The sequence below is a fragment of the Platichthys flesus genome, chromosome 13, assembly GCF_949316205.1.
Source record: "Platichthys flesus chromosome 13, fPlaFle2.1, whole genome shotgun sequence".
Lineage (NCBI taxonomy): Eukaryota > Metazoa > Chordata > Actinopteri > Pleuronectiformes > Pleuronectidae > Platichthys > Platichthys flesus.
Window position 1 is genome coordinate 12,532,970 of NC_084957.1, and position 20,237 is coordinate 12,553,206.

Sequence of the window (20,237 nt, forward strand, 5' to 3'; positions counted from 1 at the left end):
GCTCTGACTTCTTTGTGCTCAGCCAGTGCAGCGTCCGACTGTCAGGGAGAAAAGGGCCGAGGAATAATTACAGCCTGAGTCCAGGACCTGGAATATACGTCGGGGGGGCAGCATCTCACCCAGACACCCGCTCCTTTTCTTTCCTTTTTTTTTAAGAGGATGTTAAATTGACCAGAAGGCAATAGAGGGAAATTATTTCCATTTCCTTTTGTGCAACAGCAGCTTCTAGGAAACGGCCAGATAGTGAAAACTAACAAATTAGACTGACGATTTGACTTTCATCCAAATACAACAAGTCACCAGCACTCATGTGCAATTTACAGGTTATAATAAGGCTTTTAACAATTTATAGACATTTTTGTTAAAATATTTTTTTAGACAAAGTATAAACTAATTGTTGACTTTTTTTTATTTTATCTGTCTGAAAAAAATCCAGAGTGGAGACTGAACATGTCAAATACATTTAGGAATTTATGCTGAAATGTGAATTGCAAATATATAAATTCTTAGATTTAAAATAATAAATTGTCCCAAAAAAATATAAAACATTTGTGTGCATTAATAATAATTTAGCTCCGTATATTCTGTATTAAGGCGCTGGACTGAAGTTATATTAGTTTTGTTTAACCCCCCGAAAAACCTCAGACACATTGCACAACTTAAAAAAAAACAACTCCTGATTTTGTGTCATTCTGTGACACGGTCTGATTTTTTTTATATATTTAAAAAACATATATTTATCATGCGAAAAATTGTATAATTTACTATCAGGCATCCATAGCATTTAAAACTTAACCAATCAACAGATTAATCCTCAATCGTCCCTCTTCCGTCAAATCTGTGACGCAGACAGTCGCTTCACTCGAGACAAAAACACCCATTAAAATGAGAGGATTACACATTTAATCACAAAATAAAAAATAAAAAAGGTTTTCAGGCGTTTTTACAGTGGCGATAATTCCCTCCCAAAAAAGACACAATGAAGTGAGGACTAAAAACTGCAGCAACAGAAATAGTCCGTCTCGTGGCCAACTGACCATGAAAACGAGTCCAACGTGTTCCCATCAACAGATCACGGCTGCAAATTGCTTCCAATGGTTATCAGTTAATTTAGACCCTTTCATATGGCGCGAGACAACACAGAGCGCAATGAGCTGCATCCACATATTTACTGTCAACTGCTTCCCTCTACTGGAGGAAAACGAGACTCGTTCACAATAGCTGCAATTCGAATTTCAATAGAGTGAGTCTGTTTGAAAACCTGAAGATTTACTTTTACTTACATCTCAATACTACTAAAGTGATAAAAAAAAACAAAAAACTAAATTCTTTCACATTACATGTTCATTGTAATTGTTTTGGGGAAAAGAAAAGTCATTTAAAAACAACAGTCAGCGCTTTCTTTTATCTCGGTCTTGGCTCCTCTCTTTTCTCTCCCTGCTCCTACTTCTACTCCTTCCCCTGCCGCCCCTTCCTCTACCTCCTTCCCTGCTCCTGCTCCTCCCATCTGCTGTTCTGCCTCTCCTTCCATCTGTGCCACTTCTGTTCCTCTCTCCATCTCCGCTGCGACGCCTGTCTGTACCTCTCTCCTCCCTGCCTCTGTCGCGGCTCAGACTTTCCTCCAAACCAGACTTGGAGTTGCCGGGCGTCTGCCTGTCCCCGCTGGTGCGCCTCTGTCTCTCTTGACCTCCCTCCGACTTGATCTTGTTCTCCGGGCTGCGATCTCGACTCCTACTCCTTCCCCTCTCTGTTCGCGTTTGTCTGTAATTTTGCGGCTCCTCTTCAGGCCTCGGCTGTCCGGCGTGAGGGCTCTGTGACCTGCTCCTGTGAGAGGAGGAGGCCTTTCTCTCACTCTTGACTTGTTGCTCACTCTTGGAGCTCTTCTCCCGACAGGAATCCTTTTTCTTGTTCTCCTTTCGCTTTTGGCTCTTGAGCTTGCCGTGGTCGTCTGAATCTGAGTCACTATCACTGCTGCTGCTGCTGGAGGAGTCACTGCTACTTTCCTGCTTCTTCTTTTGCTTTCTTTTGCTTTTCTTCTTCTGCTTTTTGCTCTTGAGCTTGCCGTGGCTGTCTGAATCTGAGTCACTATCACTGCTGCTGGAGGAGTCACTGCTACTTTCCTGCTTCTTCTTTTGCTTTCTTTTGCTTTTCTTCTTCTGCTTTTTGCTCTTGAGCTTGCCGTGGTCGTCTGAATCTGAGTCACTATCACTGCTGCTGGAGGAGTCACTGCTACTTTCATGCTTTTTCTTTTGCTTTCTTTTGCTTTTCTTCTTCTGCTTTTTGCTCTTCTTTTTCTTTTTCTTCTCATCCAGACGATCAAGTTTTCTATAAAATAACAAAACAAAAAAATCTTAATTTCCCAATAAGGCAGCTGACAGATGTCAAATAAATTTGATGAATCAAGGACATGCAAGCTTAAAAAAAAAGAACCCAAATGGAATTTTTGATACCACGTTCATATAACTACTTAAATCACCTGATATTTACTTTGTACACAGTAAAACACATATGTTTATTTCTATGAAGGACAATATCGTGATAATTTATCAGATCATTTAAGAGAATTCTTTTCAGGTTACATTATAAACATCAAGCCAAACAATTTGCTCAAACTGTCTTAAAATGCAGTATAAATTTGGTTTAATTATCATGCAGTTTAATTAATTTAAGCATTCATATTTGAATACAAGTAAACTGTGCTATAATTTTACCTGAGGAGCTTCTGTTTTTCCTTGGACGATAATGACTTCAGAAATTCCACCTCAGGATCATCCTCTTCATCACTGGCAACATAATCCTATCAAATAAAGCACATTGAAATGTATACTGAAATTTCTAAATACTGCTCACAAAAGGCAGATCTGAGCAACAAAAAAATGATACAATTTGAATGATCTCATCTGTATTCTGTCATCAAGTCATTATTGTTGTTCTTAGCGGAATCCATACATCTTTATATAGAGCTATAAATATGCTTAGTCTTTTCTGTCTGAAGGGTAGAGAATGTGTGTTTTCCTATATTCTCCTATGTGTGCAAAGACGAGAGCGTGAGACAGACAATTACCTGTGATGGATCACAAAACGTAGAATTCCTATCAAGGACACATTTCTTCAGGGCAAACCCACTGTTTCGCATCTCCGCCATTAACTCTGAGGGGTGCATCGACGGACCTGTTAGCACAAATCACAGCCTCAGAGTCCCATTGATGTCAAACCCACACCAACCACTATCTCCACAGTGGGAATTTCAGGGGCGGCTTTGTTAACAGAATGGGACATCAAATCAACTCACTGCACTTCCGGCTGAGCAAATCATACAATATCATTCCCTGCCAAAGCAGCAGTTAGGGGGAATCAGAATACACAATAATTACACTTTTTCTCACTGCACAGGAGGGGGACCATTACAGTACTACACCATCAAAACCGTGCACTGACTGGACTCTCCCTCGGGAAACGTTATTACTTTACTACTCCCCTAGCTGATTGCGGAAGTCGGAATGAGCTGTAGAATGGAGCTGAGACCTGGGAGGAGAACGTACAGGTGGTGCACAAGTTACGTCTAGTGACGCACAAAAGCCACAAATATCCAGCCGCACAGATTTTCTGGATCTCTGCTCTTTTCTACACACGTTACAATTATTCTACCGTTGTTAAATTGCATAAATAACAACAATAATAGTTTATACATATCCAAAAAAGGTATAAATACATATTGTAAACCCAATTTCAGGAGGTAAAATGTACACATCAGCTCCACACACACTGAATGATTGTATATTCATCAAATATTTATGCGTTAATATTTGCATGTGCTTCTCTGTTGATGTTTATTCTGGTTTATTACCTGTTTCTAGTTAAGTGCTATAAATTGTTGATGTCATCATTAAATGATCACACTTTAAACAAGGGAGCAGCAGGGCAACATGTTTAAAATGACCCTTCACTCAATTATTATGTGTACTCTACCTGCTACCTCCTCTGTGGCCACAGAAGTGGCGCTGATACCAGACAGTCCATACAGAGGACACTCTCTGTCTGTGTTCACGTGGCCCCATTTGTGACATTTGATGCATCTCACATTGCGCACCTGTGAAGTCAACAACAACAGACATTACATGCAGTCGTCTCAATAGCTGAGATGCATGCCTGCAAGAAATAAAGACAAATTATATGCTAAACATTTTGATAGGAGCACCAAATTGAAAAAAGAAAATACTCTAGACTTTAAACTCATGAGAAGCTGTAGTTTTACTTTGGAAAATGTGCAGTGTGTAATCATTCAAATACAATGTATGTTGTAAAACAGTGGATAATGACAATTTAAATGTTCTGATCCCTTAGTGATACAAATCAATTTATAGATATGCACAGGTTATGCCTGTGTGAGAAGAAGATTTACTGATTTGTTAAGAGGGCAAAAAGGAGGAAGGAAAATAAAATAATCTTGTTGGAAACATATTATTTTTCATTCATTTTCTTATTCCATTAACTGCAACCTCCTTCAATTTACCCACATGTTGTAATTCACTGATGTAGATTTTCTTGAAGTAAATACAAATCACCACGCACCTGGATTCCAAACGGCTGATCTCTAATAGTCATGTCATCCTTTGCATATCTATGAAAAAAAAATAAAGATGAATATAAGGCAAATTCTGCCAGAGCACTGGACATCATGCCCAGAAAATGTCTGCGTGTATAAAGTCAACCACTCACTTCTCTCGAGGAGCACCCTTCTGCCACTCAAATTTATACTCCTGTTCTCCGTCCTGACAAATAAACACATTACATGATAAACTATTAATATATTGTATAGATGTTTGTGAAACTGAGTGGGTTTAATATTTCTCTTCTTTACCTCTTTTGTTTCCTCTTGAGGACAGAAGATGGATATGAAAAAAAGAGCACACATTAGACTGTTAATATCAAAATCAAATGTATAGGACAGAATATAATATTTAGACGGGATCGCAGATGCTCAGCTCAAGTGTGTGTTTACCTTTGGATGCTCCAGGTGGAGCTTCATACATGAAATTTAGGCCATTTTTAACACGATCATCACCCATCAACACCCTACGGGTTAGACAATAACATTAAAAACAATAACAAACACAATGGCATTTTCAACACGTGAATTTTGGAGGAGTCTCCGGTAAAAGTCAACAGGATTTCTCCTAAGCAGTTTAGCCAAATAAGTAAGATAAATTTAATAAATCATTTCTGTTTATTGAATAAAACATTAATTATGCAACGATCAATGAACTAAAACCATTTTATTTAAACTAAACGCGACGTTAAGAGAGCTCATTATTAGAAGGTACGAGTTATCATGTTGTTTTCTGCTCTTACCTGTTGTCGTACACGTCCTGCTCTTTCAGGTACGCCTGCATAAGATCTTCTTGCTTTTTCTGGTCGAAAGTTATTTTCTGCTCTGCTATCCATACCTGTGAGATAAAAATGAAGAGGGGGATTCACATGTTATGCATGGGTTTCAAACATTTGGTTGAGCTTACTTACTTGATACACAAATAAAGAATTGCACATTAAATCACAGTAGGACTTGGGAAGCAGGTTGTCCAGCAGAACAATATAATGTCAATAAATAATTTTATCATAAGTATATTGATTTATTCCCTCCTATCATAGGATATGTTTTTTCTTATTTAATAATAATCACAGTTTATTTAATAGGGACAGGAGTGGTTAGCCTTTGTTATGAGTGGGGAAGCAAAACTTAGCTAACAGTAACAGTAACATTAGCTCCCTTCCATTACGTTGCCACATAAATCCCTGAAATGGTTTGTCTTCACTGGGTATTCATACAGAACATGATGCCTCAAGACGGAGATCTACAATTTCTATCAAGTAACTGTGTATTCGTAGCTCGAAACCTGGGCCAGCAGAAGTAGCCAAAGCGTGTTAGCTCGTCGGCTAACCTGCTGTTTTGGAACTACGATCTGTAGGTAACAGCAGCTAACTGTAGCTAATAGTAGCTAGCGCTCACCTTCTTGATATTTGACTTCGATGCAGGGTGGAAATCCTTCTTGCACATGAAATTGGCAAACGACTTCCCCATGATGGAACGGTTATGGTCGCAGACAGTGAATCAAAGCCTGTAACGTTTTCTGAAGAAAGAACGTGGAGTTAACTTGAGCTAACAGAGACGCTAGCGCAGCTTCAACCGCTTGTAAACAAACATGTCCGTGTGAAGTCAGTTCTACGTTGGTTATTAAAGACAGGAAGAGCCAATTCAAATGTTCACTGCATTTATTATATAATTTAATTTAATATGCACGAATACAAAAAGCAGTATGTCGCAGTAATCACAGATATACACATGTAAAAAAATATATATATAAAAAAACACCGCAGGTTTTTTATTTTGTGCATAGAGTAAAGAGGATAAATATCTCAAACACTTCTACAATAAAATTAAAGATTGAATTGCACGGGGGGGGGGGGGGTATACAATATTTCTTATTTAATCAGAAAACTGCTAGAAAAGCAAAACCTACCTGTTTTATAAGCAAATATTACAAACTTTCGGAATATCAGCATTTGGATTACAGGATAAGTTCGCCTTACCACGAATACAAAACCGGCTTCCTCCAGGTCACGTGACGGCAGTGCTTCCGTGTCAGAGAGCGTAGTCACGTGGTCAACACATAGGAGAATAGAAACTGACAGTGACTGTTCGGTTTGACTGGAAGACACAGGTGAGATTGTATTGTTGTGTTGTTGTAATTCTATTAAACACTGTACACTGGATAACTGGCATCAGTGATCATAGTTAATATAATGATTTAGGTCTATATCTGAACCTAAATCTGTGCATTCTGTGCTTTTGTGCGGTGGAAGTTTATACTAACGTCATAGATCTTTAGATGTGATCATTAGACAAAAGTTTATACAGGCGTCATACATTAAATCTGACCAGTGGGATTGTCTGTGTTTCCTCTCAGCAGGTTTGAGACTGAAAGAAAACAAAAACATGCAGCCTTCCTCCTGTGACACCTTTGTGGCTCTGCCCCCCTCCACTGAGGGACAACGCATCATCTTCGGGAAAAACTCAGACAGGCCCAGTGATGAGGTGCAGGAGGTGGTGTACTTTCCTGCCAAATGTTACGATGCAGGGGAGAAGGTTGAGGTGGGTGACACACAGACAGCTGGTTATTGCCCTCCAACCCTCAGTTTCCTCAGCGAGCCACCATTAACAGGCTTCTGCCCCTGTGCCTTGTTTGTCTTCTAAGTGTACGTACATAGAGATCGACCAGGTGGCCAAGACGTATGCAGTGGTGCTGAGCAGACCAGCCTGGCTGTGGGGGGCGGAGATGGGGGCCAATGAGCATCAAGTGTGCATTGGGAACGAGGCAGTGTGGGGCAGAGAGAGCACTGACGGTGATGAGGCTCTTCTCGGTATGGATCTTCTCAGGTAAACCACCATTTCAACATTTTGACTCCATAACTAGGAAATTACAGTTAAGATCTCTTTTCCACGAGAGCCCTGGGAACAAATAAATAAACAACCAAATAAGAATAAAGGAATTCAGAAAAACTGAACAAACATCTTTTACTTCTCAAAAAGAAGTCTAGTTCGAGTTTAAATTAATGCCTGAATATTAGTCTTGAATAATCTACTGACAACTATGTTAATCTCGTGGTGCAAATTAACCTTTAATAACAAAGCACCAGGTAGACTTTTTCATCCGTTGGCTTTTGTCAATTCAGACTAAATCTGTGAGAAAAACGTAAAGCTGTGACCGTGCAATTTACACAGGCTCGGACTTGAGAGAGCTGACACGGCTGAGAAAGCGGTGGACGTCATAACTGAGCTGCTGGAGAAATACGGTCAGGGAGGATCTTGCTTGGAGGATGAGTCCGGCTTCACCTACCACAACAGCTTCCTCATCTCAGACAGGAAGGAGGCCTGGCTGCTGGAAACATCAGGGAAGCACTGGGCTGCTGAGAGAGTGGAAGGTGAGAACGACCTACAGAAAAAAGTATCAGGGCCTGTTAGCTTTGCCCAGAGTTCAAAATATGTCTTATTATTCAGCCTACAATATTTCTAATCATAAGTGAAAACCTCATAATAACAAAATCGCAGACAGAGTGATATGTAAACAAATATTTTTTTTCTTCTGTATGAAAACCCAAGAGCTCAACAGAATGATTCACCACATGTGGCTGCAGAGGGCGCTGTTGCACAGATAAAGTTACATAAATTGCTTCAAATCTAAAGCAGTGATGGAATGATTCGATTTTTTTATAAACTGAAATGGTATACAGTGGAGCGAAGTTGGCGCACTAATGCCAAGTACACAGCATGTATAATGTATTGAAGTATCTCCATTAGATAGTTTGACCGACAGGAGCACTGGTAAGTTCATGTTTTAATGTGTGTATTTATTTTGATGGCTGATCCCTACATTTGACCTTTTTTCGTAGGTGGATATCGCAACATCTCCAACCAGTATGGCATAACATCTAAGATAGACAAGGAACATCCAGAGCTGAGGGAATATGCACGAAGCCAAGGCTGGTGGGACGGAGAGTCTGAGTTCAACTTCGCAACAGTCTTCTCCTTCATGACAACGGCCAGAATTGAGGCTTCAGGGGGCCGCTACTGTGAGGGGAAGAAGTTGTTGGAAAAGAGCCACGGTTTGTAGTGTGCACTTCACTGTGGAATATGAAAGGACAAAAAACGACATCAATATAAATTAATGCAGAACTACATAGTTGAATACATAAATAAATAAAAAATACAGTTCTGATACAGTGATGACAGATATTATTTCTGTATTTCTACATTTAATTATTTCAGGTTTTTGTTCATTCATTTTTTTATATATTTATACATTTGTTTGTTTCTACATTTCTGCATTTATCTATTCATTTTTTTTACTTTTTTTAATTGATTTATCATTGGTATAGTTCTACACTGTATTTTTATATTTTAAAATGGATTTATTTCTGTATTTATACATATTTTCTTTATATTTTCTATATGACTTTATTTATACATTTCTGTATTCATTTATTTCAGCTTTTTTATTAAGTCATATATTTCTAAATATATTTATTTCTGTATTTTTATATTTCTACATTTATTTATTTAGACTCATGTAATTCTTTAGTCCCTCATAGCCGAGTTGTGGGACTGTATAAGGCAAATCTATGTTTTTATGCATGTGCTGGTTTTATTTCCTGAAGGCCACATCACAGCGGAGACGATGATGGGCATCCTGAGGGATAAAGACAGCGGCATCAACATGGAGGGCATGTTCATGACTACAGGAAGTATGGTGTCAGTGATCCCCACGAATCCTGCTCTGCCAGGGGTTCACTATTTCACAGCCACTCCAGACCCTGAAAAGTAAAGAACTTAGAATCACTTCAGCTGGTGCAAAGTCTTTATGAATTCAGTTACACTGCAGTTTGTGATGACTCACTTATGACTTGTTTATTATTACAGGTCTGTATTCAAGCCGTTTATATTTGTGAAACACACCAATCCGCTGAAGGAGACAACTTCTCCCAGTTACGGCCCAAATGACCCTGTGAAGAAGATACCGCGCTTTCAGAGCAAACCCGACCGCAAACACGAACTATTTGCCAAACAACAAGTGGTGACCGCCATCATCGACTCTCACAAGGTTCAGCAACTTTCTTCAAGCCTGCAGTTAGCCTACATGTGTAGATAAGTTCAGTGTGGTCACGATCTGCATAAAATGTAATCATCATCTTTTTGACTTTTAAAGGACAGAGGAAAGAAGATCACAGAGTCGATGAGGCAGCTGGAAAAGGAGAACATCTCCCGGATGGAGAAGATTCTTTCAAATGGTGTTGAGCAGCCTGATCTTTTCGCAAATCTGTTCCCGAACTCTGTCCAGGCGGAGATGGCTGCGTACACCAAGAGCTGAATAGCCTGAGACTTAACCTCACACCACTTCTCAAGGGTGACAGTATAATAAGTCTGTGTGGTTTGTGCCTTTCAGTCCAAATTTCAAACCTCATGCTTGCATAATGAAATAACACCTTTGTACAAAAGAAGCAGCCTTGGATACTCAGGCAGTAAAATGTTGTACAGAATGGACTCAATATTCTAATTGTATTTATCCACAGATGACAAGATACACGATTTTAGGGTTCAGTTGTAAACTTTATTTTTAAATAAATCAAAATCTCAAACATACAGCCTTTGACAGACATTTTGTGGTGAACAGTAAATTAAATATATTATTATATATTTAAGACCAACATGTTTGATTGAGTTAGAAATAAACTAAAATCGTTACACTTAAAAAATAAAAACAAGTTTCTAACTGCATTAAAAAAAATATATATTTACCTGAGTGAAACTTTGAATTATAGCAGCTCCTACTAAAGCAACTTTCTTGAGCTTCCCAGGTTCATAAAGTCCATGTAAAAATGATAATGGCCTTAGTAATTTCTTGAAATATTGTTTGCGCTTCTTGTTATTAAAACTTTTAACGGATATAACAAGGCAATGGAAATACAGAGGATATGTATTTTGTTGTTAAAAGTGGTTGCTTGTTTTTTGGAACTGTGTGTGACTGTGCACTGCTCACACACAATCCCTGTTTTATATCAGTGCAGATTCATGCTAAGCTGCAGGTGAGCAAAGCAACATTATTTGTGATTAATCATACAATACCAGTTAAAGAATATCTGGGGAAACACATCAATCATACATTACCAGTTAAAGACTATCTGGGGAAACACATCAAACTCACTACAAAAAAAAAAAAACTATAAAAATGAACTAGAATTTAAAAACCACATCTTTCCCTTTTGCGAGTATCTTTGGTAGGAAAGCAAAAATGAAATCTGAGGTATATCCATAGAGGAAATACTGATTCAGGAGTTTTTACCTGCACCCCCCTGTGGATTACTGCTCAAATAATGCCATCAAATATGAGAACTGTAAATTCCAGTGTACTTACTACATAAAAAATATTCTAGTCTTGTTCCCCCCCCAAAGGATTAGAAATGTTTATCTTGAAAATATGCTTGTTAAGTGCAAACACCTTGAGTATAGTAGTCTTGTAGTTAGTTACGTTAAAATTTCACTAAAAAAACTTTACTGCAGTTTAAAGGCTGAAGTGACATCACTTCAAGAGTCAGGAGAATTTGAGGAGCATCTGTTCTGTTCCAGATATTTGTTAGAATTTAAAGACCAACTTCCTGGACTAAACTAGAGCTCTAGTTTTTCCACACAAGTGATTTTAACTGCCACTACTGTCCCTCCCAGTTTCAACTGGAGCTTTCTATGCAAGTGTGATCATCTGACAGTTTGTGTTCCGCCCTGATTGACAACAGTGCTACAATTCCATATTTCACAAATTAACCTTAGGGTTAAATGTTAAACTGCAGAAGTAAGATCAAGGTAGTTCAACCTTTCGTTTAAGGGTGGCCCTTACATGTTTTATGTCACGCGTTTAGATGCAACTAATTCCGTTGCACTGAACCTTTACTTTGTGGTTCCTTTTAAAACCGACTTCAGGTAATGCATAGTGGCTTGGCCCTTCAGTTTCATGCACGCTGCACTCATGTGACACCAAAGATCACAATCTGATGTCTGTTTCAACACTCCACTGTGCTGTTGGGTGCAGACCAGAGTGGCCCTGCAAGCTGAATTTCCAGTGTGCACTCTTAAAGGATCAGTGTCAATCCTCCACCTCTCTTCTATGATCAGAAATTTGAGATAAAGGAACCGTCAACCCTGAATCTTTTTGTCTTATGTTATGAAGCGGTAGTGCAGTGGGCTGTCTTGGAAGTCGTATTCCTGCCTGATGTGCTGGAGCACGCCACCCTGCTGTAGCTGCGTCCCGTAGAGCCCCGCCTCGCCACGGTCCTGAGCCAAGCCGACCTGCTGAAGCCACTCCACAAGTTCACACCCGAGAAAACAGTCAACGGTAGCCCTCTTGCCACACCTGAAAGTCAAAAGGAGCATTCAACCAAATGTCGGTTTACTTGTTTTTGTTTACACAAGACGCAGAGGATAAAGGTGACAGAGCCGAAAGACAGTCGTTTTTTTTTAAATATTGTGGTTAGTGAATGACTATCCAGGAAATTTCCAGATAAGTTATTTTACAGAGTTTTCTATTCACATTACGAAGAACACATCAGGAGATTGTCAGACATTTCGTTTTTTCAACATTTTGTATTTTCACATGGGCTCACTGGCATTTTCCGGACTTTATACCAGGGACCTGGCAAGAAAAGTGCTGTAAAATGTCAGAAGCGACTGACATGGGTATTTGTGTATTTTACAAACAGGCCCCCTGGGAAAATTAAAGGAAAAATCCCAGTGTTAAGTGCATGTCTGACAGCAGCTCACGTGTGCCCTCACCTTCTCTTTTTAACAATGTCATGACAACACTGGTCCTTGTGGTACTTGGTGAACTTGTTGCATGTCATCCTGACTTCCTCAGGTAAATCTGTCAGCAGCGGCTCCTTTCGCTTTCTTCCATACCACAGTTTATATATCCTAAAAAAAACATTCAGAAAAACCAAATTGATAGGCATGTTAACAGATCACTTTATTAGTACAGTGCAATTAATGCATATACATTGCCTGACAAATGTATGTAGAGTGAGAGTTTTGGAAGATAAATATTCTTTACCTCTTTTTAAATGGTAATATGATCAAATGCTTGTCCAGCCCAAACAGAGCAAAGGAGAGGAAACCCTGGAAACAGAAATAATATCTTGACACTGGTATGGTGCAACAACACACACTCATATTCTTGGTAATTCATTAACTGGATCCAGACCTGTCCATAGTTGGCCACAGCACAGAAGAACTGCAGTTCCAAGTAGAGTCTACCAGGAACAGGGTTAAAGAGTAACCACAGGCAGCTGGACAAGTTCTGTCAAAGCAGAAATTACGAAAATGTTATGGAGGGGGGGGGGGGGGGGTATTTGTAAACAATTGTTCATATTCACAGAACCTCAAAACCACATATTTTAATGCTATTTTATCTCTTATTTCTGAACAGGTTTATTTGGAAAAGTCATCTGCTGATAATGACCGGTGGGGTAGAAATTACACAGGTCAGTCATTTGTTTGATTTGGCTCATGATGCACTGGATGTAATAATGCAGAGGTCTTCATGTGTGGAAGTAAAAGGTGGTGGTTTACTCACAGCAAACAGGCTGACAGTCAGCAGCAGACACATGAGCACATGACGGGCCACTTGTCTGTCTGCGACCTGTTGGAGCTCCTCCACTTGGACGAGCAGGCAGTCGGTGGACAGGCAACTATTCTCACACTGAGCTGAGGGGGGCAGCAGAACATAGATTTAAAATACTGCATTGTGTGTTTTTTTAAACCAAATTAAAGGTGTATGGTCGTTGTGTGTTGATTAGAGTGAAAATACATGTAATTTGTGTATCAATACCATACCTGTTAGGGTAACTGGTGTGTTGTTCGTATTTGTACTGATGATCATGTCAGGCATCGGCTGGGGCGCTGCACAGTCACATATGAGGCATGCTGATAACAACAGAAAAAAATGAAAATGAAAAACGTGAAACTGAGTATGTGTCTGCGTTCTGATGATACCATTCCACTACTCAGCATTCATACCAGAAGAAGCAGATGACCCCCCCCCCCCCCCCACCATGCAAATTCAGGTCTCAAAAATATTTTTTTTAAGAGATTCATTACACCCCTGCTGTTTATCACAAGAGAAAAGTACCGGCGTTGCTGTTGAGATCTCCTGACGAGGTGACCGGCTCAAAAGCAGTCTGATTCTCTGGTTCAACTTCCATCAAAAGATCCTCTGCAAAATCGGACGAAGAGTTTCCCTCCAGGATTTGGTCATTCTGGGCCCAGCTTCCTCGACTGAGACAAACAAGCGAGCTGCCTCCCAACAGTATGCTAAGGGATGCTATCACTATGGTGCAGATTATCTGTAGATTGGCAAAAATATGAAATAGAGATCAGACTGTTTTTGTAATTCTTAGCTGGTCCCCACACAAATCGCAGACAACAGATGACAGGATAATAATTTCCATAATGTTGTTACCTGTGGTCTGCCATAAAAGAATGATGAGTCAATCGGGTAGGATATTTCTTCCCCAGAAATGAGCAACCCAGCAGTTACTAAGGCTGGAATCCTGTTAATATGAAGACAAAGTCAACAATGAAGTCACTCACAATATCAAAAGCTGTTCAGTGAACTAGAATTGTACATGAAACATGCAGGAATGAGTGTCTGATCATTTGCTTTCAGCTAAGGGGGAGGAGGTACAATACAAATGTAAAGATGTTCATTTAACGTTGTTTCATCAGGGATATAGTTTCATTTCTGTTCAAATTACTATTTAAAGTGACTCACCCCCAGCCTAGGATAACCAAAACACCTGTTGGAACTTTCAGATCCTCTGAGCTTCTCATGAGCACGAGTGAGAGCGCTATTAAACCTGAAACGACAACATACAGATTATAGCATTAGCAAAACAAACCCATTTGAGTGACACAACAGCTAAAGTTGAGGTTATTGTGATACGATAGGTGTGTTCAACCAAAGCATACCTGGCCACACGAAGGTACTGTAGAGTGAAGTACATAATAATGTGAAAGTCAGGACCTGGCCAATGAAGTTGTTTTCCTTCACCACAAAGTTCCACAGTATCATCCCGATACAAGTTAGAAACTAGAGACCAACACATGACAAGTGTTAGTATTTTAGATTAGTTCATGGGCAATTAAACAAATATGGGGAGAGACCATGTGCTCACTTGTGCGACGAAAAGGTTGACTGTGAAAATGTGAGGTAGCCTTTTCGATTTCTTACTTAAAAACATGACGGCAATAGTCCACACCTGTAAGAAGAAAACACAGATTTCAAATTATTCACGTTTAATCAAGCACAAACTTAAGCACAGACGCTAAATACAACAGGTATGCAACTTTGTGGGCCGGTTGATCACTTTGAAAGCAAAGGAGAGTTTGAATTACTCAACGTGATGACATATCCGAGGAGCAGAAAGACTGAGGAACAATTGCATTGTTCCTCAGGAACATGTTTCACTTCTGCATTTCTTATCTACAGGTTCCTTAAAAGATCAGCGGAAAGTGAGCATTAATGAGGAAGTGTGTACAGCGGTAAAACATTAACACGCACTCTGAAATGATGGTGACTTTTTCCAATACCCTTTGACACAAACATCTAACATGAAGCCACGTTCTTGCATTTTCCCATTATCTCAAACTATCGAGTGTGAATTGAGATAAAACACAATAAACCTACAATTCAGACAATAGAAAGTCAGTTAGAAAAGATTGCCCACCAAAAAGCACGTATAAATCACGATGAAGGGACTGGCTGTGACTCACCAGTAAAACTAAGCTCACTATGCTTATGTCAAAGCTGACATTCTGCAGGGAATTCATCAGAACCTGAGGATCCATCCTTTGCATCGTGAGCAACCAGGCAGACGCGTACATTATCGGCGCTGAGAGAAAAGTGCTGATCACCATCCCGGAGGTTACCTGTTCAGAGGAATTAAAATAAAACAAATGGTGAGCCACAAAGAAAAAAACTTTGAAAAGGCAGAAAGTAAGTCGGTGTGGATATGTAAACAACTCACAACTTCCAGCTCCGCGTTATAATAGACAGCGTAGATAGCCACACTGGGCGCGGTGGGAAACACTCCATAAAGGAAGGCATAATTGGAGAGGCTGGAGTGGTTCAACGAGCTGGTGTTGCTGGTGTCCAACAGTTCCACCATCTCCTTACAAATCAGGGGCATTAGCAGCCTGAAAGTCACATCAAAAGACTGGTGTCATGTACCATTATTCCAAGGGTTAGTAAACACGCTCTGCGAAAGGGCTGCGCTATTCAAATATTTATATACACAAGCTATTATTATGCTGCACACCCATGAGTTCTCTTAACATGTCATCCATTTGGTAAAAGGCTTGTGGTCTGAGAAAGCTCTGTGTCATCTGAACCATTGACGCTAAACAATGCATTGGGAGCTCTTCACAAAGCTCTCACCTGCTGACTGTCTCTCTACACTCCTATCACATGTCTCATTATAAAAATGCAAGGTCATCTGATAACACACAGTCACGATCATCATGCGCACAAGTGAAGACATTTTTCTCACTCACAGTTTTGCGGTGATGAGCAATATCAGTGTAACGACTGTGGATCTGGTGAGTTTTCCCAGCTGGCCCACCATGGACAGACCCAAGTAGAACAAGGCCGCTCCCCCGAAAGCATTGGCCAAGCCATCCAGGAAGTTAACCATGAAGGCAGGAATTGTCTGGTGCAGGACAAAGTGGGCGACAATGCCGATGACAACCATGAATACTATGGGGTTCTTTAAGACCTGCCAAACCACAAGTCCCACTATCTTAAGTTTGCTCTGCTGGTGGTTTCCCTGATCCTTCCACTTCTGGATCTCACAGAAGGCAAAGCCGATGGGATTCAGAAGCATCAAGGACACGGGTGCAACCAGGTAGATGTACTGCAGGTACTCGGGGTAGGTGTTCTGGTACAGGGCTTCAACTGGGGATAAAGATGAAGGAGAGTGTTTCAGTATGTTGTGGATTAATAAATGACAAAGTATATTTGCAAGCTTTACACAGGCAGCCTCTTGCCCCCCCCCCCCCCCCCCCCCCATTTATGACCATTAGTACAAAAAAGGTTTGTTTATCAGACCCTTTAAAAAAATATAGTGATTGCATCATAATTGCATCATACATGACTTGACAAACACCAACAAACAAGCCACTGCAAAACAATGACTGGCTTAACAGTCTGCAACGTTTTTAAATTTAAATAAATGTGAATAAAGAGCAGAAGTCTGATGACCTGACTCAGACTAGACTCCCGCAGCAGAGAAATTGTTATAATTGAAAAGTTGCTTAAGTTTTAGTCAGTTGGGTGAAAGGTAAATAAAATACACTTTCTGAAAACTGTAAGAATAGCATGGCTTACTACTAAAATTTATGTTGCTATAAATCATGCACAACAGAAAAGAATAGCAACTGCTGACATTAATTTCCTTTCCATTTTAGATTTGCATGATCCCTCTTTATTCATTATTACATTGATTGGTTAAATTGTCTGATGTGATAAATGAAAGCATGACAACTATGTAAACAGACTGTGAGCGTAATTCTGGATGATGCCGCCAAAGATGATATCAACATAAAATGTCCAATGGACTTTTGTGATATTCCTGTTGATGACCAATAAATCGCACTAATTATTTATAGTCTATGATTGCCCAGCCCTACACAATAATATAACCCTTTTCTGCATAAGTTGACAATCAGGCCAGAAATTTCAAGGATATCATGCACATTTATCTTTTTCAACCGCAGGTAGTGGAGTGTAAGCATGATCAGAGGTATACATACATACAGAGACACGAGTGTGTGTTTGTGTTTGTGTGTGTGTTTGTGTTTGTGTGTGTACAAGATTCTGCATACTACTTGGGTCAAAAAACACTGATACCAACTCAAATTTGTTTCAACATATCTTGGTATATTCTTCCTATAAACTGTATTCCTTTATTTATGGGTATTGTTCTGATATTCTGAATTTTGTATTACAAATTAAAACGTATTCGCATTTACGAGAGAGCTCATAGATGTAAATAATAATCTTTGACCGAATAACAACGTTTACATATAAAAAGAACATGGCACTTTAATCAAATTTGGTAAACAACGGTAGTCTACAGTGTAAATATTATACTTCTGTTATGATGGCTGAACAAGCATCGAGACAACATGATCTCAGCTGCAGCAGTGACCGAGAAGCAGTGTTGGTGGCAGCAGGTCTAATCCCATGACACTCACCTATAGGAAATCCCAAAGCAAAGTCATTGCTCTGTGTGGCGAATATTGAGAAAAGCCCAGCTTTACTGTAGCGACTCTCGGGACTGGCCACGATCAGGGTGAGGACGCAGACCAGCAGGAACACGGATACCTTGGCGATGAGGATGCTCCAGAGAAACGACCAGATGACGTTCCCGAAGTCCAGCAGCACCATGTTCTTGAACAGCAGCGCCGGGAGGGCGAACTTGGACACGAAGTTGCCGAGACCTTTCGCCTGGGTGGAGGTGATGATGTTCGCCCTCCCCGCGATGTATCCGCACAGGATGATCCCGAAGCACTGCAGCAGAGCCGGGAAGAGCTTCTCGATGGACATGGTGCCGGCGGAGAGACCCGAGGGATCCATGGCTCCCTCCCCCGCGTAGGAGAAGTTGAAGAAGCCGGTGGCGGTGGAGGTGCTGACCGGGGGCTTCATCGCGCTCCGTCCGGTGACCGCTGATCATACCCGGGTGGAGCTCACGTTGATGTCATGGTTTAATCACGGCTCGGGGCTAAAGATGAAGTTGAAGTAGTCAGGATAAGGCGGCTACATCCGCTGCCAAAACACTGCCAAGTGCTAACAGGGGCAGGTTCAAAGGTAAACAGATAACAGGACACTTCAGAAGCAGCGTTACGTGTTTAGGTAATCCCGGTTAGTTTACATCGTACGGTTAGAAACTCGTCGTTTACACGGGTTGTTAAACTGCTGGCATTTGTCCGACCCGCCCAGCCATGGTGTCAGGAGTTACTCAAGTGACCCTCACCTCTGTGACAGCGTCGCACCCCCTCACATGTTCCTGCTAGCACGGTTAGCCGGCTAGCTGGTGGCTAACGCTCACAGCCTGTGGAGGACTGAAGACGAAGCTGGTAAACTAAACTATTATACAACTACCTAACTTCCCCTGGAGTCGGTCCACGGCGGCAGGACACCTTCATGTGTCTTGGAACTCACTCTTTATCTCCGTACGTCGTCCTTGATTTGTCAACACAACTTCGCCAATCACTTGTTTCAACGAGGAGCAGGGGGGCGGGGCTTAGCTGGACCTTCCCACCCCCGTGTGGTTCTGTGTGTGGGAGTGTGTGTGTGTGTGTGTGTGTGTGTTTGGGTGACAGATAAGTGTAAGTGGTCAACATGCTGTTTTGTTATTTCAAACCTCCGCCAAATGCAAATATCAAAGTCTCCTTTTTGTCTTTCTGTGTTTGTTTGACTGTTTGAGCGAGGTCTTTTGATGTTGGCTCATGTCCTCTAAAGTTATTTATTTATAGCCTATATTGAATCAGGGCAGTGGTCATAATAGCCCTTAAGGAGGGACACATCCCCCCAAAATGTTTAAATATGGTCAAATTGTCAAAGAATATTAATAATATAATATAATAATAAAACTGCTATGAAAATAAGCAAAAAGGTACCGCCATTCCAAATAGTCCCTATGAAATTCATCTGGTGTGTTAATGAGTTGTGAGATTTCGGTCACTCCCAATGTTCACTTCATGACTATATTTACTTTGTTATTATTTACTCATCCCAACTGTCTGAATCCACTCTGTTGCTCAACTTACTGCATGTCCGATCTTCCTGGAGAAACAATCCCTTCTCTGTTTGTTTTTTCCTGGAATTCTTCATTTCCTTAAAGTTTTTCTTCTTTTCTTACCTTGAGCTTTTCCCTTGTTTAAGGACAGACAGTGTCAGTTGCTCCAGACGTGTTGTCAACACAAATGATCCGACTGTATTGTACTTGTTTTAAATGACACTGAGGAGGTCTGGAGAAACAAATTCCAATACAGCAAGACTGCCATTATATAAATTTGTTTTTGTTATTAGTAGAAACCAAAGCTAATAATTGTAGGATTACAAGGAATTAAAGAGATGATAAGAGTTATTGCCAAAACAAGGTGTGTTCTCCGGATGTGTTCAGACCTGTACTGAGCACTGACTACGAGGGACTGGAGCTCTCAGGACGGATGACAGGGTCTCAGTGAGTTGAGATCTATCAGGAAGACCCTTTAAAAACACCATAGGTACAAGGGTTTCCCTGAAGGAGAATCTTTTTCAATCTATCAATAATATTCTTAACCTAAATGTCGGATTATACTTTGTTGCTCTTTACTGTTCCCTGTCTGTACTTCCAAGAAGAATGATCCTTCCTTTCTTTTTGTTTCTCCACCTTCACTGTCAGTCATGTGTAGTAACAAGAGCTACAAGTGCCATGGCAAATATTTGCATTTTTATCTAAATGACAAATGGAGTTGGTAGCTTCAGTGCTTCAGAGAGCGGATGTTGTCCAACAGCTTCTCTCTGTGTAAACGTATCAGCCTGTTACACCCTAAGTCCATTGTGAGGACTAAATTAAAGTCCTACCTCTATTAATAG

At 40.4% G+C, this 20,237-nt stretch overlaps 3 protein-coding genes across 5 annotated transcripts; 1 reads left to right on the forward strand and 2 right to left on the reverse strand.

The window, feature by feature from the left end:
- Positions 1–886: 886 nt before the first annotated feature.
- Positions 887–6,203, reverse strand: cir1 (corepressor interacting with RBPJ, CIR1). Its single transcript, XM_062402855.1, has 10 exons — positions 6,008–6,203; positions 5,353–5,447; positions 5,003–5,076; positions 4,862–4,875; positions 4,720–4,772; positions 4,573–4,621; positions 3,970–4,090; positions 3,065–3,171; positions 2,712–2,797; positions 887–2,325 (listed from the first exon to the last, which is right to left on the reverse strand). Exons 1-10 carry the CDS (start codon positions 6,077–6,079, stop codon positions 1,392–1,394), a joined length of 1,605 nt encoding a protein of 534 aa, XP_062258839.1. The 5' UTR covers positions 6,080–6,203; the 3' UTR covers positions 887–1,391.
- Positions 6,204–6,613: 410 nt separating this feature from the next.
- Positions 6,614–10,195, forward strand: scrn3 (secernin 3). 2 transcript variants are annotated; one of them, XM_062403223.1, is made up of 8 exons: positions 6,614–6,719; positions 6,969–7,150; positions 7,254–7,435; positions 7,781–7,980; positions 8,449–8,661; positions 9,214–9,376; positions 9,476–9,656; positions 9,762–10,195. In XM_062403223.1, the coding sequence occupies exons 2-8, from the start codon at positions 6,995–6,997 to the stop codon at positions 9,921–9,923; spliced, it is 1,257 nt and encodes a 418-aa protein (XP_062259207.1). In that variant the 5' UTR covers positions 6,614–6,719; positions 6,969–6,994; the 3' UTR covers positions 9,924–10,195. The 2 variants fall into 2 exon arrangements, with proteins under 2 accessions (XP_062259207.1, XP_062259206.1); XM_062403222.1 differs by having other exon boundaries at positions 6,636–6,719; positions 6,966–7,150.
- Positions 10,142–18,856, reverse strand: gpr155a (G protein-coupled receptor 155a). 2 transcript variants are annotated; one of them, XM_062403221.1, is made up of 16 exons: positions 18,631–18,856; positions 17,852–18,378; positions 16,151–16,550; positions 15,625–15,793; positions 15,371–15,526; positions 14,773–14,856; positions 14,567–14,687; positions 14,370–14,454; positions 14,058–14,148; positions 13,728–13,941; positions 13,433–13,522; positions 13,173–13,303; positions 12,801–12,896; positions 12,651–12,715; positions 12,377–12,514; positions 10,142–11,957 (listed from the first exon to the last, which is right to left on the reverse strand). In XM_062403221.1, the coding sequence occupies exons 2-16, from the start codon at positions 18,300–18,302 to the stop codon at positions 11,762–11,764; spliced, it is 2,487 nt and encodes an 828-aa protein (XP_062259205.1). In that variant the 5' UTR covers positions 18,303–18,378; positions 18,631–18,856; the 3' UTR covers positions 10,142–11,761. The 2 variants fall into 2 exon arrangements, with proteins under 2 accessions (XP_062259205.1, XP_062259203.1); XM_062403219.1 differs by having other exon boundaries at positions 17,852–18,856.
- Between the last annotated feature and the right edge of the window lie 1,381 nt (positions 18,857–20,237).

What these genes read in the sequence shown, in the direction of transcription:
- scrn3 (XM_062403223.1), top strand. Translation starts at nt 6,995, where the DNA reads ATGCAGCCTTCCTCCTGTGACACCTTTGTGGCTCTGCCCCCCTCCACT. An exon ending in CTCGGTATGGATCTTCTCAG is followed by an intron (nt 7,436 to 7,780) that starts GTAAACCACCAT and finishes CAATTTACACAG; the next exon opens with GCTCGGACTTGAGAGAGCTG. An exon ending in GGCTGCTGAGAGAGTGGAAG is followed by an intron (nt 7,981 to 8,448) that starts GTGAGAACGACC and finishes CTTTTTTCGTAG; the next exon opens with GTGGATATCGCAACATCTCC.
- cir1 (XM_062402855.1), bottom strand. Translation starts at nt 6,079, where the DNA reads ATGGGGAAGTCGTTTGCCAATTTCATGTGCAAGAAGGATTTCCACCCT. An exon ending in CAGGACGTGTACGACAACAG is followed by an intron (nt 5,077 to 5,352) that starts GTAAGAGCAGAA and finishes TCTAACCCGTAG; the next exon opens with GGTGTTGATGGGTGATGATC. An exon ending in GAAAAACAGAAGCTCCTCAG is followed by an intron (nt 2,326 to 2,711) that starts GTAAAATTATAG and finishes GTTATTTTATAG; the next exon opens with AAAACTTGATCGTCTGGATG.
- gpr155a (XM_062403221.1), bottom strand. Translation starts at nt 18,302, where the DNA reads ATGAAGCCCCCGGTCAGCACCTCCACCGCCACCGGCTTCTTCAACTTC. An exon ending in TGCTTTGGGATTTCCTATAG is followed by an intron (nt 16,551 to 17,851) that starts GTGAGTGTCATG and finishes CTTTATCCCCAG; the next exon opens with TTGAAGCCCTGTACCAGAAC. An exon ending in TTGGTTATCCTAGGCTGGGG is followed by an intron (nt 14,149 to 14,369) that starts GTGAGTCACTTT and finishes TCATATTAACAG; the next exon opens with GATTCCAGCCTTAGTAACTG.